Raw genomic sequence first — 19,369 nt, forward strand, 5'->3', positions numbered from 1 at the left:
TTTTCGTTGTTTTCATTTTTTTTTTTCGTTTTTTTTTTTTACTTACCCGGCGTCGAGTTTCGTAATCTAAAGCGCCAGCTACATAAATGGCACCCGTCATATTTTTAACCGCAAAAGCGCCGCCAATGTTGCCGCTTGTAATTTCATAGCGGATACGTGAGGCTGTGAGGAAAAACCGCAGAAAAAATTCAGGAAAAAGATGGAAAAGGGAGAAAGAGAAAATTGTGTGTGTAAGATAATAATTGCGGAATTTCTGGGCATATTTTTTTGCGCGGAGTCCGGGACCCTCTACTTACACTCGTCGTGATCCTTGGCCGTAACAGTGAGCACTGTGTGCTGAATGTCCTCGTTCTCGTCCACTTCGGCCTCGTACAGCGATTTGTCGAAATAGGGCGGATTATCGTTTTTATCGGCGATGCCAATGCGTATGAATTTGGTGACTGTTGATGGGAAAAAATAGGCAGAAGAAACAGCATTTCGCTCGGTTAAATTTCTCGTTTTCAATTTGACACTCAAAGACTGTTGGTACTTCGCAATTATCACGTACTAGACACAATGAGGAAAACTTTTTCGCCAGACAGAGCAACAATTTGACGCCTCTTATTGAGGCGACAAACATTTTGTTTGACTTTTATTTAAGATCTTCCCCCATTTTCTTTATTTCTTTATTTTTTCATGCGTGGGAGTTTCAAACGCGTTTCGCATATTAAGCAGCCTGGGATATTTTGGTTTTCCATTTGATTTTTATTTGCATGTGCGATGATGTAATTTATTTGATATTCATGGATTTTCTATTTGATCACAGTCTTGAGTAAGCGGTAATGCGATTGCAAATGAATTCGAGCGAAATTTTATTTTCAGCCCATTTAAACCTCTTGTCTCTTGTCTCAAGTATTCATTCGCATAATTAACTATTATTACCGCTGGTAATGTTGAACAACACCTATTGTGGCTGCCGAAATTGCTTCGAACTCACTGAAATTAATTTCAAATTGCCCCACAATGGCCTCTTCTGCCCGAGTTGAGTCAAAGTACACAGATGATTTAATATGCCGGAGAGAGCAAATAGGACAAGGAAAACTCTGAGTGAAGCACAATAGTTGGATGAAGGAAAGGCCGTACAAAACCACTGACAATGAGACATATCGGTGAGCAGAAATGTCAGGCAGACAGTAAATTACATATATCATTTATAATTGCACCAATAACAACGGACGACAAAGCCAGTGCGTTTTAATTAAATAAATGCAAAGACCATCGGACCAAACGAAAACCTGATTACTATACACAAATCTAAGGCAACAGATGCGCCATGGATGCGATGAAACTTTTGCCTCTTAACAGCCCATTTAGAACTTTGAGACTACACAGAAAAAAATTTGGAATAAAATATACATTTAATTATTAAATCAGTCTTGGTAATCTAAGTGGAGTTTATATTTCGAAACCTCTAACAATACTATTTTGAAACTTGTAAGAAGTTATGTCAAATAACTAGTTCAACATGCAAACAAAAAAAAAAATAAAGTAATTTTTAATAAGCCCAACAATGTTCCTTTAAAAAGCGTACTTACCACATTGATACCCAAATTCCTTCCAGTACTTTAGCTAGGATCTCGACTCAAATGTTTCTGTTTATCAATTTACTTAGCAATTCTGAGAAGGACAACACAGGAAAACTTTCTCTTGTGCCTGCGTTGTTTGTGTTTCGGTTTATAATTTTGCTGCCTTGACTGGGCATTATCTGTGTGCAAGAATTATGCACATTTGCTTCTGCAGGTTGACAACTCACATTGCAACTGGGCGCACATGGCGTATGTGTGATAAGTTCCCAACCCTTTACAAGGACCCCCCCACATGGCGTTTAAATTAGCAAATGTTTGGGACCAATTTTGAAATAAATTTATTGCAAAACATTGCTAATTGCCAACTCGACTGCAGTTAAGTTTCTATGTGACGACATATTAATTAAAACTTGGCAGAATACTATTGCTGGCATGAAATGCAAAACGTTCTCAGTACACTTACCTATGCTTATGCTTTAGTCAAAGGCGTTGAATTTTTTAAATTAACATTTTTTTACTATCATTTTTGCCTTTTGGAAATTCAAAATCTATTTATATGGGCAATTCCCATAACATATCATTAAAAATAATGGCATCTCTTTGCAACGGGAGTTAAATGAAGTAAATGTCTTTAATTGGTGCACTTCTTTATAATTAATAAGTGTCATTTAAATCGCAGGACTACAGCTATCCTTCAGCTCGCATCAATATACAGTCCCTTAAATCTTATTTTATCAGGCCCTTTTTTTTGGGGCAGAGTTTTTCATTAAATCCTCACAGAATTTTCTTCCTTGACTTTATAACGTCAAAATTAAATTTACCTGTATGCAGATGAGGTGGAGTAAACGCCGCGTATGCAATATATATTGAATGCTGATGTTTAAGTTACAAAAAATCATGCTGCCTCCTCGCATATATTTTTGACGCAGATTTTTCCGCATGCCAGCCACTTCTTTGAGTTCTTTTGGCTCGGATAAATGAAATTTTATGAGTTTTTATTAAGCACATCACCGGGATGTGTGGAATTTAAAACACGATATAAGCGAAAATATAATAGGGGGAAACATTTTACAATAAAGAAAATACACCCAGAGCCAAGTCAAAAGTTAACCCAATTTGGAAAGCTTTTATCCCATCGCCTTTATCGGCTTACGCTGCGAAGCGCAACCCTTGAAATACTTTATCTATTTATCTAGCACCAATTTTATTGCATTCTTCAACCCGACCGCACACCCATAAACTAACCCGAAATCAAATGGAAGTGGAAGATATATCCCATTGAGCTTTTGAGCTTTCTGACACACACTCGCCCACTGACATTTAACGAATTTGATGGTGAATTGTGTGTGCAATGTTTGAACAGCTGCTGGGAAATCCTTTTGGTGGGAGTTCCTCTAGGATCTCGAAGCCTTTGTGTGGCCGTAAAAGCTGACATTGGGGCCATTTTGTCCGACTGCAGTCGAGTGGCGAAATCAAAGTCAACTTTATCACATATTTAGCCCATTGAAAATGTGTCACAGTCGCTTTCTCTTCAGCCAAATAAATAGTGTTCGATATGAATGACTTTTTTTTTGTCTTTTTTTTGCCCCAGAAAAGCTGCCACGCTTAGCTGCACAAATGCCACATGCCACACCCCCCTCCAAATCGAGTATCATAAATTTATGCGCTATTTTCGCTTGTTCAGGCGTTCCGCCATCCAAACATATTTATATATGTATATTGCACTACGTGATGTGGCACAATGTCAAAATCAAAGATGCTATATTTTTCCCCAGCTTTCCTTAACAGTTTTTCCCATCCAATAGCATTTCTTTTTTCCGTTTTCGCTCTTCCTTGCTGCGGCAAAGTTTATCGACAAGTTTCGCACTTGAATGAGTTTTAACGATATTAAATAGCAGAGCGAAAATAAACAATACCACGCCCTTGGAGAAATATTTTTTAATGTTACTTTTACCATTGAGGCTTTAAGTTTTTTTTTGCAAGGGAACAAATCATAATAATTTTAGTCCATCGTTTAAATTTAGCCTTTGACATTGGGACAGTAAATTAGTATTTTTGTATATATTTACTTTTATTATGCTTCAATCAAAGGGTTTATCTTACATAGTTGTATATTATGTATTGTACACTTTTTCCAATTGCTATATTTTTTAAGGGCACCACTTCTTTTGCTGTCTTGAGGTAAAAACTAATTGGCCAAGATGCAGTTTTCCTTTAGCCATTTCATTTTATGACCGCCACTTTTGCAATGGCAACACACAATGTACGATGTAAAAGGAAATCACTGACCATCCGCTTGTGGGTCTGGGCCATTAATGGCGCTTAATGTGGCCTGGCAATAAAGACAACCTAACTGCATGTCCGAAGCTAATGCCACCGACAGGAAACTGTGGCATCTAAATTGTTGCAAAAATATTTTATTGCAATTCTTAAGCTGCAACTGGTATAAACTTGTACAAATGCATTTTGTCGCATGGCTGCTGCTGATTTTTTTATGATTGCGGTCTGTCTATCTGTCTGTCTGTCACTTTTCCTGTCTGTCCCACTGACTGGCAGCTGTTCCCTGCTTCGTACTTCGGCCTTGGATTTAAATAAAATATATATATATATATATATACATATACACCACATGCAAGGCCTGCAACAATGTGGCTGCGGTTTATTGGAATATTTTGTGAGCCTGTCTGTGTCATGTGTATATGATGGCCCTGTTTGTGGTCACTGAGGTTTTTCTTTTTACCATTTCTGTATTTTGTGTGTTCACACTTTTCCCAATTAGCAACTAATTTACGCCACCGAGAAAGATTTTAAGGGGTACTTTTTAATTAGTTTAGATGTCAGGCACAGCCACAAAAGGCCATTTAAATCAATTGACAGGCAAACTCCCCCTCCAACTCCTGTTCTCGAAAGTCAACAAGGAAATTTTGTCACGTACTATCAGTAAATTTATGAAGCCAAACATTTGGCAGGGCATTAATTGATAAAATGAAAAGAAGTATATATAGGACCCAGGTGGATGATAAATCGACTCGCAAAAAATTCGTTCAAAATTTCTTAAAGAAAGTGAAGCACTAAAGTGAATACTAAATGGCAAGAACCGACCTTAATAACATTTTGGGGCCCGCAACGATGATAGCGACAAGAAGCAAACGAGTTTTCCTGGGGGCTTGTTGTGGTTTTTGTGGTCGGCCAAAGGAAAGTGAGAATAAGAAGCATTTTCCCCATTTCTCCCTTTGTTGGTGACAGCTGGCCAATGAAGGGGGAAGAAGTGGAATCATGTTGCAGCCCCCGAAACAGTTGTCTTCGCATTGTTCCTGCTGCATACGATTGTGCAATTACCAAATGCCCATAATTTTGCTCTGACCAAAAACTAGTGACCCTCTTCTTGCACTTGACTTGTTTATGCTGGTCCTGGTCTCCGGCGAATTTATGCGGACAACAGTAGCAGCTTTTGCATAATGAATGGCCAGAAATGGGTTGGCCAGTTGGAGGACCCACACAATGGCCAGTTGTCGCCTCTTGAGGGGATTCGTTCTCAGTTTCGACATCGCAAATTGACTGCCAGTAAACTTCGCCAGCTGTCAATGGAGTTTAAGGAAAATCAGCTGGAAGTTTGCTTCACTTTGGCAAAAAAAAAAAAACCTTTTTATACAAAATTTTGCACTGAAAATGGGAAAACTAACGTTTAAAAATTTCTAACGTTTTTATTTAAACAATTGGAAAACACTGGTAGTGAAACAAGGGGAGAAACATGGTTATAAGTTTCTCAGTTGAACTTTAAATTGGTATAACAAATTGGTAGATTTATGTTAAACGATTGAGAAAAGAAAAGCATTTACGTTTATTCAAATAAATCCAATCCTTTTCAAAAATGTTTTTCCATGTGTACAGGAAAAGCAGCTCTAAAGTGTCGCCAAACTACGTCAAGTGGACAAAGTGCTATATCACCGGAAACTTGCCGGCACACCTGCTGCCTTTTGGGCCAGGGGACGACTAATCATGCTGAAAGGACAGCGGCAGAAAGTTGCGGCCCTCGTGTCATAGTTTAAATTATGTGCGCAACTTTGGCGAAACTTTTAATAGCTTCCACAGCTTGCCAATCGAACGGTGTAAACATGTCGGGCACTTTGGCCCGATCTCTCTATCACAGCATATGCTCATTGATTGGCTAAACTATCCCTCAGATGGGGGCAATAGTTAACCCAATTGCGTGCCGCGCATTCAGAAGTCTCGTGGCGAGGTAAATGAGTTTTCCAACGCATCGCAGTGAAGCATTAAATTGTATCTCCAAAGCGAAACTTTCAGCGCAACTGTCCAAGAATATTCCTGCGTTTCCATCAGGTATTCCGCCCAAAAGCGACAGGTGGCCAAGAACGGGAGGATAAACCAATTTAAGTTCTCTGCCAAGTTAAATTCTTTAAGACGGGCCAGAGACCAGACAGCGAACTCAACTCAAGAGGGGGCTAATGGAGAAAAGTGGCCAGCAAATTAGAATCCTATTAATAAAAATTACTGGCCGGGCTATTTGAGGAACGACTGTATCTGCTTCTCAGCTTTGCGCTCGGCACTCAACAGCGAATGTCTGTCGGTAATGACAGACACCAATAACAACAGAAGAGGCACCAGCCGACATTATACTATGCCATATACAAATGGGGGTAATTATCCTGCTCGAATGGCCATTAGGCATCGAGTGGCTGGCGCAGCGAACTTTCAGCGTTTGATAAACTCAAATTAATTACATTGATTTATGCCGGGCCAGGGAAGCGAGACCAGAGTCACGCGTGACTTATCGACACTTGTCCCGCGGGTGACACGGCCAACGCCTCCGTGGCCAGCGTTTTCCCAGACGTCCTCCAAAAAGCGAGAAGTCAGGAGGAAGGACAGCGGCATCAATCAATTTCTTGCAGCAATTTATCAAACTATTCCAATGCCATGCAATTTAAATTGTTGCCTAGTTTTGCGGCGGCACGTCCGCAAATTGCTTATTTTACTTTGGATGTTTCTACTGTATTTATGCATCGTGGGTGTGCCGCGTATTTTTCGAATGCATACACTGCTCGAAATTTTCAATACCAATATATAAAAACCTAACTAAAATATATCATATAATGACATAAATTTGTTAACTTTAGCTAGACTTAAAACACGAATAAACTGGTGTTTGATATACATTATATTTCTACAGCTTTGTTATGACTTTGCTCTGAATTAACCTGCATAATATATTATTATAATTGTTCATTTGTTTCAATGCTAAATTTTATAAATGCATATTTTAAAAATTTATTCCACTAAATCACTACTATTCATTCATTTATTTAGAAAAATGTAGGATATTATTTCCTAAGTGCACGCTTATATTTGCTTCACTTTTTTCGAGAAATCGCATCAACAATGTCGTGCGCATGTTTTCTCAATAATATTTTCCATTTGATTGATGTTCTTGCCATAAAAACCATTGAAATGTGCTTCAAATGGAGATGGAACATGGCCGGGGTGAAGCCATCGATGAGGAAACATGGAGACGCACATCGGAACACAGTACATATATGCAGGATATAGCATGTAGGACCTAGGATGTGTGCGGAGTGTTCATAAAAACGTCTCCAGACTTTGGCCCTGTCTGTGTGGCACTGTTACTTTCAACTAGCAGCTGGTGCTGGTGGGTGAACAATGTTTTGGCTTTTATGGTCGCAAATTCATTGTTGGTGCGACGAAGGCTTTCGCCTCTATCTACATCAGCCAACTATAAATATTGTTTATGCCCCTTGTGGTCGGTGCCATATTACACAATGTTTGTTGCGTCTACAATTTCTGGTTTATGCTAGGTCGCCACCTAAGCATAAAATTGCATTAAAGAGTGGGATTTACGCGGTGCCCTTATAAACCGGACCCTGATATAATTAAATATCTATCTAAATAATGTTTAGTCTGCAACTTTATAAACATTGTGTGATATTCAGAAAAACTCAGTAAACCAAAATAGTTTATATTAAATGGAGCTGTCCCAGTAAATAAACCATTATTATTCGATATCCTATCCTACATATTCTACATTTTCACATTCATATCCTCGCTCAAATATGCAATCAGTTCAAATAGAAGGATATTCATTTTGTATGAATATGGCAAACAATTCCAATGGCAAACGAAAATTCTTTTGCAACGGAAGCATGGCTTATCTGGGGCACACGGATTTATAGATATAATATTTTTGTATTCCTATTCCTATTCCTATACCTATTCCCATTTTTATTTCGTTTCAAATATGTGCAATGAAATTAATTGTGTAACTGAAACCATGGGTGGTCGAGTTCAAATGTTAGTTTGTTGCTTTGTAATATTTGTTTTTCATATTTGATCTCACTAGCAGTTTTGGGGCTTACATTCCATCGGTAGTTTTTGTTCGCGGAAATGGAAATATAAGGTATGTTCATATGTAGCTCTTTTGACTTTCCGTTGACCAGTTTCTGTTTTGCGTAAAAATTAAAGTGTCAACAGCGGGGTGTGTACCACCTGGTGTATGCGCAATGTTATGCAGTACCTAGTCTTAACTGAGTGTGCTTTATTTTCCTTTTACCCAGAACACAAATCTATTTGCTATTTTTGTGTGTGAGTGTGGCCAACAAGAGTCATGCATATTTTTAGGAATTCTGTTTTCCTCCAAATACCGGAGGGTTTGTTTCCATTGTGTTTTATTGACCTTTGCACATGAAAGATTCCGGCTTTCCTTTGCTTTTACCCAACGTTTGTAGTTTTCTTTTAAGCTGCTTAAAGTTGAAGGGTATTGCACATAAAGTTAACTGCACCGAACTTTAGCCTCCAAGTAATTAAAGTTTATTCTCAATGCGGCTAAACGAAGTACCAACATTACCTGAGTGCGGTTTTTACAAGGGAGTTGCGATAGAAAATGCGATTTGCTTACCTGCAACGAAAAGGAGAAGTGGAAATTGATTTTATTATGCGATACAAAAATATGTGGGGTCATATTAAACATTAAAATTGCATTACATTAGTACAAAAGATTTCAAGTTGTTATAAATCTTTAGACGTTTTAAAATTACAGCATAAATTTCCTCTAATTAACAACCCCCTTTTTGCATATCTGCTCACATTTCCTCAGGCTATCCTTGACTGACAGTTACTCAAAGGAAGTTTGTATTTACCTAATTACGTGACTGACCTAATCAAAGTATCCGCTTACTTGCTATTAACGAATGATCTAAGCATATTGAGTTTCAATGTTAAAATTAATTTTTTTGGCTTCCTGTTTCTATAAAACGGAATTTTAATTAAATCACTTTTTAATTTCTTTGAATTAAATGAAGTGAAGTATTTTGTTTTGTCTAGGCACAGGCAGTCTGCACTTGACATTAGACACACTTTGTGGGGTTAAATTGTGGGCTTTTGTGTTGCAAATTAAATTTTTCGCAACAGCGTGCTCAAATCAAGTTTAATAATTCACACAGTTGTTTCATTTATCAAGTACTGGACTAATTTTTTACGAACAAACTCGTTGCATAAGCTGAGTTTGACGTTGGCAACAATCACAACAAAGGTGACAATAGTGACAATCAAAAGCAGGAAAACCAGAAATCCTGCTGCTAGGATAAGGAAGGACGGAAAAAAAAGTGCTTTGTAATCAGATTAAACGTGGAACAGTGCGAGAGATTCGGCTTTAGCTTTGTTGGAATGATTCTTGATTCACTTTTTCCACCTTTCAGCCAGCTTTTTTTTATTATGCCAAGTCTGTTTGTTATGTGAACCAATTAGTGAAGACTTTCGGATTGTGTTTTACTTAACGTCTGTATTTTCCAGAAATTGGGTGCTTACATTTAAGGTGCGCCAAAAGATCATTTAACGCTTTCAAATGTATTTCATTAACTTTTATTTGTTTTAATTATCGCTTCAAAATTAAATAGGAAAACAACGCTCATTTTCATTCTCACTGGCAGAATGGCCAGAAAGAGATAGGGAGTGGAGCGCGAAAGAGACAGACGACTGTGTCGCTAAGCCAGCTTTATCCTAAGCAACAACAAAAATGGCAAAAAAAAATATAGCGAGCGAAATAGCATAAAATATTGTAAAACAGCGCTCTCTGTTGCATTTTAATTACATTTGCATAAGATGCAGCTTATCTGCCCTATGCCATGCTCCACTGCAGTTTGCAGTTTGCGCAACTCGGCAGCACTAAAAACCTTTCGATATATAAAAGGTCTGTTTTTTTTGCGCATATTTAAGATTCTAAAAACTTAAAGAGAAAAAAATATGTATGCAAAGAGTTCGGGCGCAGATTTGTAATAAACTTAAGATGCTCAAAAGTACCAATAATCAAATTAAAAGAACTAAATGGAGTCATGGTCATGAATTGAACTAAAATCTCTATTACATCCATCCATCTTATTGTGGAAATTAAATAACATAATTACCATCACAAAAAGTAGCAATTTAAATATAAATGACATATACTAGCGACCCCACATTTTACTTAATTACTTCCCAAAAATGTCACAAGTGCTGAATGTATTTCCTGACCCCTCAAAAGTGACCAATCCCGACACTTTCACAACAACGAGTGTCATCCTCTCATGCCGCCATCATCATCAGCAGTCACGTTGTCATTTGGTGACAGTTTGTTCTAACTATTTGTACAAAAAACTCTGAGCATTTAACAAATACCCAGAGACGAACAAAAAATGTTCAAATAGTTTCCGCATTGTTGGAATGTGGCAACAAAAAATTCTGGAAAAACAACTGGAAACAAAAATTGTTATAAATAAAAGCGAGTCAACAATCTGGCAACACGTTGCAATGTGGCAATGCACATTTTTATCAACATTTCGTGTGCGTGCTGAACATGAAAGTGGGCGTGGCACGTCCCACTGATTAATTGCACTTTGGTTTACGAATTTCAGATGAAAAGGCTCAAAAAATAATGGTAGTTTTGGCTGGACTCGGTAAGTAACTAACAAAATTCGTAGGCTATTTCTTATATTTGGTAACGGATAAGACCACTACTAAGTAATCTCTAGGGGCAGAGTGTGCAGGATTAAAGTCTGAATCAGGGCCTCATTCCTCTTTTATTTCTTTTCTGATTTGGCCTTTACCATCCTATAGCTCCAATCTTTGCCAGCCGCTATTTACCTTACGTGTTCACATTTAGTTCATTTGTTTGTGCAGCTTCCACTCAATATGTTCGAGGAGCCGTTTTCTGTTGTGGCTTATTTCATTATCCCAACCCACCCAAGTCCGGGTCGAAACAGGGCCTGTATTTTTTCCCCACTGCCGCACAGTTGTGCTGATAGTGCACATGGACGGAGAGAAAAAAGAATTCTCCGGATGGTGGATTGTGGCCAGCAGTTCGGGCCAAGTCAGCTCGTCTTGATTTAACTTTGGGTGCGTGTTTGCCGAAGCTGACCTCAATGTCCTGACTTTTCCCGACTGTTTTCGTGTAGCAATCAGTGAACGCCTAGAGAATTTACTGCTCAATGTGCTGGTAAAATCACAGTCGCTTCAATAAAATATACACGTGAATGTGTCTGCCAGCCTGGGCTTTTCAAACCAAATCCTTTCCTTGTCCTTGGCATAAGCTTTTTGCTAATTTGTTACCAGTTGGCCAGGTTTTTAAAGCAGCTGGCAAACTGCTGATAATAATTTTAGGCTCCCTTGCTCCAATTGGCCCAAATAAAATAAGCTCAATTTTCGTACGCTGCAAACTCAATTAGCTCTCTAGCTATTTTGATTAAGCGACTGAATTGTGGGACACACAAAAAAAATAGAAAGTAGAAATTGAAGTAACACTTGGGTAGGAGGACAAAGGCCGCAGGGAGGTCGAAAGTTAAACGAGAGTCGAGAACGTGTCCGTGGGTGTGCGATAAAACGAAGATGATGCTGCTCCCAACAATTGCACTCTTGGCATTGTGGTTGTCAGGAAGCCAAGGACAATAAGCAGTCGGACCATTATAGTGGTAATAATAGAGAAAAGTAAGCAATGGTGCTGGGTAAACGGAGCTTGTGTTTACTCGTAGACAAAAAAAGAAGCAATTAAAGTACGGGGAGTTCCATTCACGTTGATCTATGCGGTGAGTATATCCAAAGAAGTTTAGAAATGTCAAGAACGAGGCATCTATTATAAACTTATATTTAAAATATATATTTTAAATACATTTAAACCTTTAAATCAATGTTCATCTAAAACAAAAAAGGGGAATATTTTAAATTGAAATCAAGCCTAATGAACTGCAAAACAAGAAATGAATCGCAGCACACGGCGTATACGTCATAAGGGCTTCTGCGACACGTCCTTGGGCTTCTCTAAAAACTTTTGGCCCAGCACTTTTTTATTGTCATTCTCCACAACGAGAGTTTCCTGGCTTCCCTCGTTTTATCTTTTCCTGTGGTCGCAGCAGGACCTTCTTCAGGACATTTATACTTGTTATGAGGCCAGTGCTGAGGGGACTCCAATCCAAGTGGCAACACTTGAGCTCAATTGTCTGAAGGTTGACAATGCGAACTACAGTTGAGGGAAGGCGGTGGCAAACAAGGAGCACGACAGCGCAAATTTCTGCTTAGCTTCTACCAATCACTTTAAGGTCTTCTTCCTTCACCTGTTCTCACAATTAAATCATCGGCTAGAATTCTAAGTTTTTCCGAGAGAATTATCAACCTCGAAGGGAGTCAAAGGCCTCGGAAGAGAGAAGAACTCAATATGTAGACGGTGATGTAGGCCATAAAATTGTGCAGCCATAGAAGTTTTGCAGTTTTTGGCATTTTATGGCATTTGTAGCGAAAGTTTTGTTTGTTTTTTTTTCCTTTGCAGTTAGCATTTGGCTGCTCGTATCAGCATTTATGGCTTTCCTATTTGTTTTGTTACTGATTTTATTAGTTTGTTTTTTCGCTTTCATTTCATTATTATATTTCTTTTTTCGTAGAAGTTGTTTTAGATTTGAAGCCTGTATATTTTTTCTAAAAAAAAAAAGCGAACAAATTTTAGTTTGATTTTAGTTTAAGCTGTCAAATGTTTGTATACAGAAGCCATATTTAGTTGGATTTTTAGCAATTTATTTAGCTTTTAATTGAAGTTATCAGAGCCACTGAAATAAATTACTTTTCACAGAGCAAAACTGTTAAAAGAGTCAACTTCTGCACGTTTTAATTAGTTTGCATATACGCAACGGTTCTTAGTCAACAAACGTCCTCGACACACGTGGCGTATGCGCAATGCACAATTGCATAATGACTTAATTAAAGTTTTCCCACCAACACCGGCGCCACCGCACTCAGATAATTAATGCAAAATCTTTAACACGCATTAACAATTCCAAGTTTGTCGGCGCATAATAATCAACTCAAGTTTTGGAAAAACTTTGCCGTTTATTATCATCATCACCAGGTAAAAGCATATTGCACACACAGATTGCAATGCATCTTAATGAGCGTTGAGCAGGGAAGTTGGCCAAAAATAAACGAAATGAAAAAATGAAAAAAACATCTGGAAGGTAGGCCAGAGATGAGTTAGCACAAGCTCTGAAGTCCACTCAACCAGAAATATTCCCCCTGAACTTCTGTGTTCGTTTCTGGTCCTCAGTTCACTTCTAAGCTGCTTTAAGTTGGCGTGAAAATTGTTGAGGCAAGTTTCAAGAAGTTTCCTTTTCTCCATTTCCTCCATTTTGGAGCGGTTTCTTTGATCAATTAGGGGGAGCGAGAAAGGGTCTGTCTATGTAGAAAAATGTGTAGGTATGAAAGATTTTTCGGTTGCTGGCAAGTGTTTCTCACACCGGTGGGATAACGAGATTTTTTCGCCTATTTCTGTTGTATTTTCCTGCGCCTGTTTTAATGTGATAAAGGTCGCCGTGTGACAGCTGGTCGAGCTAATAAAGTTTCGCACAGATTGCGGGAAAAAGTATAAGAAGTTATACAAGTAATAAGGAGGTGAAATGCGGGATACCCTTGAGGTCCGACAGTTAATGTTGAAGCAATTAGAAAACTGGACGAGAAGTCGTTGATTATTTTATGGGTTTTTTTTTAGTTACTAGTAGGTTTTCATTTTTTGATTTGAATATTTCCAAGTCGCTTTTGGTTATAAAAAGTAATTTTAAATAATCGAATCATAGCACAAAGCAACATACAAATTTCCATAAACAGGGTAGAAGATAAAATGTTTAAGAAAACACAAATCCAATATATGACACCGACACCTTTCCACCTTTATATTAGACCCTTGTTGACCTGGCGTGCACTTGACATTACCTCTTGTGTCTGTCAGATATAAAAAACTTTTTACAGGCTGATAATTGTCAAAATATCGCACAAAATAGCCAGCACGAAAAAGAGAGATACGATTTATACAAAAGACAGAAGGAAAACCATTTCGGTCTGGACAATCCATTGGCGTCGACTAATTGTAATGAATTTTTCAATTTTCGAAAACTCCCAACTCACAAGCACGCACATGAGGAGAAGCTTGAATTTTCACCATGGTCTGATGAATGATCCACACTCGTTGCTGTCATTCATCACAGAAGTCGGAAATGGAAACGCGTTTTCTGCGGTCAAAGTTGGACTTTTCCCCACGACCCTTTGTCAAGATTTTCCAATCCACTATCTGGATGGGTAAGTATGCGGCTTGACTTCAATGAAATGGGATGAAAAATTAGCAAAGCGCAGGAAAGCCAGTGGAAGTACCGAATAATGGCCCTTTAAAAGTATTCCACATCAATCATAATTGATTAAATTAGGCCCCAGAATGTACCCTCTAAGCGGAATAACCTGACCAGTCGAAAATCTGATTTGATAGCCCTGTCCATTTCTAATTGTCACCATTGTTACAATTGTTGTTTGATCACAAGTATGGACGTTTGTTTTTCGCATCGTAGACGAAAATGAAATTTAATTACAGCTGCTTCATTCGAGAAAGGTGGTAATTGATACCTAATGTGTTACATATGGAAAATGGCTTGTTTTGCGGCTGGAACGAGCTTTAATCGGACGTAGGCTTAGATTTCTAGAAGAATACCATTTTAAATTTTGTGTTGACTTAAGCACTTAACCTTTAATTAAAATGTTGCCAAATTTAAATTTAAATTTTCTTGTAAAGCTTTAAGTCTGAACTGAACGAATTCAAATAAAAAAGTGGTTTACACTTTCAGCTCCAGTTTGCAATCCCAATTATTTGGGGAACCATATCTCTTACTCGCTTTGTATATCTATCCCTCTTTGCTGCTCGGTTGCAATTGCATTCCACTTTTACTGCCCTATATTTATGCTGCCATGCTCAGCATTTTGCTGCTACTTCTCACTGTCTGCATATAGTTTTCCAATTAAGCGAAATAATACAAAATATGGCAACAGAAATCGCAATTTTTTTGCCCAGTTTGTCATCTTTTAGGGCAAAAACAAAAAAGAACAATAATTGAGATGACAGGGGAGGGAAAATGAGGGAATAGGAACTTGGAGTATCCATGGCCTGCTTAAGATATTCAAGGCGCACTCATTTGCACATTTCCGTTCCGCTTTTTTTGCTTAGCGGAAGTGCCGCATACGCCATGTTGCCAAACACAGACGGAGATGGCAATAGGTACACGGAAAAAAAAACTTGAAACTATAGCAGAAAAAATAAAAATAAACTATGTGAAATATTTCATATGATAGAGTGCTTTTTCATGGGGCTATTCTTAATATATAAGTAATTTTTGTTTATTCATGCTCTTTCCACATCAATTTCTTCTTGAGGCTACTTAACGGTTTTCTTTTTGTGTAGTAAAGTGCAACGTTGACAATTTCTGCGCTTTAAGTGGACGAGGTATTGCAGCCCTAAGCTCATTGCACATTGCGCCATCTTGTCGCCGGATGCGAATTTATGCGTATTCAGCTGAGGGAAGGCACCAAAAAAATACAGAAGAAAATAGCGAAGAGATTGTCTTGCAATTACTTTTTGTCCGCTTTACTTTTGCATGTTTTCAACTGATTTCTGTCCGCCTTTTCGCAGCAAATTAATTGCTTAGACAGCAGACAGAAAACTGAGAAACTAAAGGGAGAAATCTTCGCGACACTTTTTCATTCGGCGTCTAAATTATTGTTTGCGTTGCTTAATTGAAAATTAAGAAAACTTTCCCAAAGGTGTGCAGCACTTTTTTGTTTTCCCTGTGAAAATTAAGTTTTTACCCCATATGCCGTTTTTTTCTTGCTAACTATCGCTTTAAAAGTAAGCAAGTCCCCTAGGAGAACGTCTCACGCTCTACTTCTTTCCGCCGAAAGCAATTTATCCTGTTTTGAAAAGGAATGTCATAATATTTCCACACACTCAAATGCCCTGTGGGAATGCCTGACAGCTGCCCAGACAGCAAATAAAACAGCATGAGAAAACCCTTGATTTATTGTCAAAGGAAAGAGTTAAACAATAAGTTATTCAATAGGATCTCACCCCACAAAAACATAAATCAAACAATTTCATAATGCGCATAATAATAAATCGCATAAAATGTATAAAATGTAATTAATAACTGGCCATTTCCGCTGCTTCAAGTCGCTCGGGTTAAATTTTGCACCCCCATCGCAATAGAAGTTGGGGTACAAATTCACCCTCGAGGATTTCAATTCAGACTGGCAGCCGCATGATTGAACTAAACACAGGAATTGCATTATGCATTGTGTGAGAATGATGTTAAATTATAATTTAATATTTAATTACAACATTTTAAAGCAACTCCATCAAAAATGTACACGCCGTTGGTTTGCATTTGATTGCGGCTGCGTTTGATAAATGATTGGAGCTGATTAAAATATTAGCCAAATATTAGTTAAATGAATACCTAATAACGAGCAACATTTTACAAAACACCTGGCAGTGTACATTGAATTTGAAAAATTCGATTTGCAAGCTAATAAATCGTCAGCAGTCACCGTGTGCAATGCGGATCCATTTTCGCTGAAATGAAAACTCAATTGACTGCATTATCGAAGGGGCTTTTTTCGCACACCTGTGAAAATCCAGCGATTTCTCATTGTGCAGGTGCATATGTTTTTGCTTTCAGCTCGCGCACAATGTGATTCGATTGTTATTCCGCATTCAGATTTAAGTTCGAGTATTGATTCCCATTCTGATTGCCCAACAAAGCAAATAAATTTACGTGCCGGCTCAAAGGCTCAAAGGCCAATTGAAAATTGACTGACATATGTGTGCTTGGATATATGTTGTTTGACTGCCATCAGGGTCTTAAGTGATTTATTTGGCCAATAGTAACAGGAAAGCACTCCAAATGGCGGCCACCAAACATCACCCTTTCCCTTTGAACTTGACCCTTCCTTTTCTGTTCTGTTCTGTTTCTAAGTCAGTTAACGTACTATGGAAAACAAGAATCAACAATTGGCTTAGCAGTGCTAATAACTATTTAAACTGTTCATAATTCACTTTAACTAGAGCCATCCGTAACTGTTAAGGTAAGAAAAAAACAGCTTTAGTTGTACTAGTCAAGTCAAAAGCCGAGAATTGTGAGTTTATAAGTACTTCTCCACCGCGAATGCTCAGAGTTTAATTGTGTGACAACAAATTGAAAGAAACAAGGGGGTAAAGTAATTAAAAATGGCTTTCAATAGCAAAAGGCGACAGGGTAAGAGATAAATAGGCAATAGCTTTACTCTTATTTCAAGATTTTCTCTTTGGAACATATAAAGCACAAGGACCAAACTGTTATACAACTATAATAATATAGCAAAATATCATAAAATGAAAGTATAAGAAAAAACCAGTATATTTTTCAACGGTATGTGGGTGTCTTAAAAGCTTTTTTGAACTTATACATATTCAGTCGAAACCAGAAATCGAGTTGCGTTCGAACTAAAAGTTTATAAGTCTAACAATCGAAAAGGATTTCTTCCTCGAATTATAATAACATTTTCAATGAAATTTGTGAAACTATAAAATCAAAAAGCTTTTAAGATTTTTCAAGTTAGTCTTATATTTTTCTATAACTATATCTAAAAATATGCTTAAAATGGGTCTATTGAAAACTATAAGATAGCTTTAAGTCAAAATTATCAACAAGGTTTTATAAAATTTTAAGTCTAAGAACAATTTTATTAACATTTGACAAAGCGCCTACTACAATGCCCCTACGTCAATTAAGTCAATACTGAAAATCGAGTTAAGTTCGAGTTAAGTTCGATTTTGCAGTCTATAAGTCTAAAAATCGAAGAGGACTTCTTTCTCCCACTTTTTCACTCAAATTTATTGTAAAAGAAAAGCTTTTAAGTTTCTTCGTCAGTCTTATATATTTCTTTAACTATAAACATGTTTCGAATTGATTTATTACGAAATATAAGAAAACTTAATGTCAAAAATATCAACAAGTTTTTATAACATTTAAGTATAAGAACATTTTGTAGCTTAAAAAGACAAATTCTAGTATAAGTTCCCAAAGCTCATGGACCATGCTTTGAAGTTTTCAATGAAAAATTGTATGCTATAAAATGTGAAAAGCTAAAGCTTTATAAAATACTCGAAAAGATTTAAGTCCCGAAAGCTTTTGAGACAGCCTTAACTAATACGTATAAGCATGTATAAGTTTAGCTGAACGAAAAAGTTTTTCATTTATTGATAAAATCTACCCAACAGCTTAGGTTTATAGTTAACGAAAAAGCTGTGTAGACATATTTTCATGTTTTTTTGAAATTCCACAGAAAACTCTACAAATTTAGAAAACCCTTGAAGGGTTTGATATACCAAAAAAAAATTTTTTTTTCAAATTCAATTGTTTTTTGTAAGCCAAACTCAATGAAATTCAACTTCTAAACCTAAAATAAATTTAAGTTCTCTAACTACCGTTTAATAAATCCTTCTCTAAATTTTTTTGACCAGCTGCTAATTTGATATGGCTTACAACATCTCCATTCCAGAATGCTAGTTTCAGACCAGACTTAAATCCGTGTGGAAACTTTGTTTCGCTTTTGGGCAAAACTTTAATGGTACCAACTAAGTAGAAAATATTCGAGTTGGCTTCAGCTCATTACGCTGGCCAGAATATTTCGGAAATTGAGCTTCAGCTGTTACCGAAAACGCGTTTTTCCGTACATTGTTAGATGCAAAGAATCTGCTTTGCTTTTTATAAGCACATATTTTAAAGTTTTATAACCAAAGGCAGGCACTTAAATGCAGCCATCAAAGGCACAGGGCCCTGTGGCTGTCTCTCATCATGATACAGATATAGCTGCTTTTGCTTCTGCTGCTGCTGCTGATGATGATATTGATGATGAAATTGGCAAGTTTAGATGAGCACGAGAAGTTTGCCATAAACACTCGAGCTGTGAAATGTTTATATGCATGATAAAATCATAAAAAGAAGTGACTTTGCTTATTAAATGCACACCGCAAAAATTGGTGATCAACTGCCAAGTAAAAGCGGGATTTTTGATGACACAAGTTTTGTGTTCGGGAAAATTTATAAGGAAACTCAGCGCGAAACTATTTGGATGAAAAAAGTTCATCTGTTGGATGATTGTTTGCCGCCCTAATGCAGATATCTTGTTAAATTAAGGGAGACGAGGCTTCAGCTTAGCTTTCGTTAAAAACTTTACAAAAGCTGAAATAATTAATGCATACAAATACTTAAGTAAATATAAATAAAAAAAACCAGCTAATCGTATTGAAATGACTTATTAATCAAACTACATTAATATCAACATCTCTTGGAATTAGATGGAATTAAAGCGTGCACAAGTTACATTTCTTGTTTAACTTTTAACCCCCCTAATTGATTTAATCGCCTTAAATGATGCCCGATTCGTGTCATCTTTCCTCCAAAACA

The 19,369-nt window shown here is 37.3% G+C and overlaps 1 protein-coding gene across 14 annotated transcripts in view; it reads right to left on the reverse strand.

Annotated features, from left to right (window-relative positions):
• The window catches only part of LOC128262233 (neural-cadherin), a 130,069-nt gene that overhangs the window by 21,231 nt on the left and 89,469 nt on the right, over nt 1-19,369 (reverse strand). For 13 of the 14 annotated variants that reach the window (XM_052996362.1, XM_052996364.1, XM_052996371.1 and 10 more), the window contains 2 exons: nt 297-440; nt 47-162 (listed from right to left, as the gene is read on the reverse strand). In XM_052996362.1, coding sequence (XP_052852322.1) covers nt 47-162; nt 297-440 — 260 coding nt within the window. The remainder of the gene's footprint in view (nt 1-46; nt 163-296; nt 441-19,369) is intronic. The other variant, XM_052996375.1, reaches the window with a different exon arrangement.

The sequence above is a fragment of the Drosophila gunungcola genome, unplaced genomic scaffold (genome assembly GCF_025200985.1).
Source record: "Drosophila gunungcola strain Sukarami unplaced genomic scaffold, Dgunungcola_SK_2 000001F, whole genome shotgun sequence".
In the NCBI taxonomy this organism is placed as follows: Eukaryota; Metazoa; Arthropoda; class Insecta; order Diptera; family Drosophilidae; genus Drosophila; species Drosophila gunungcola.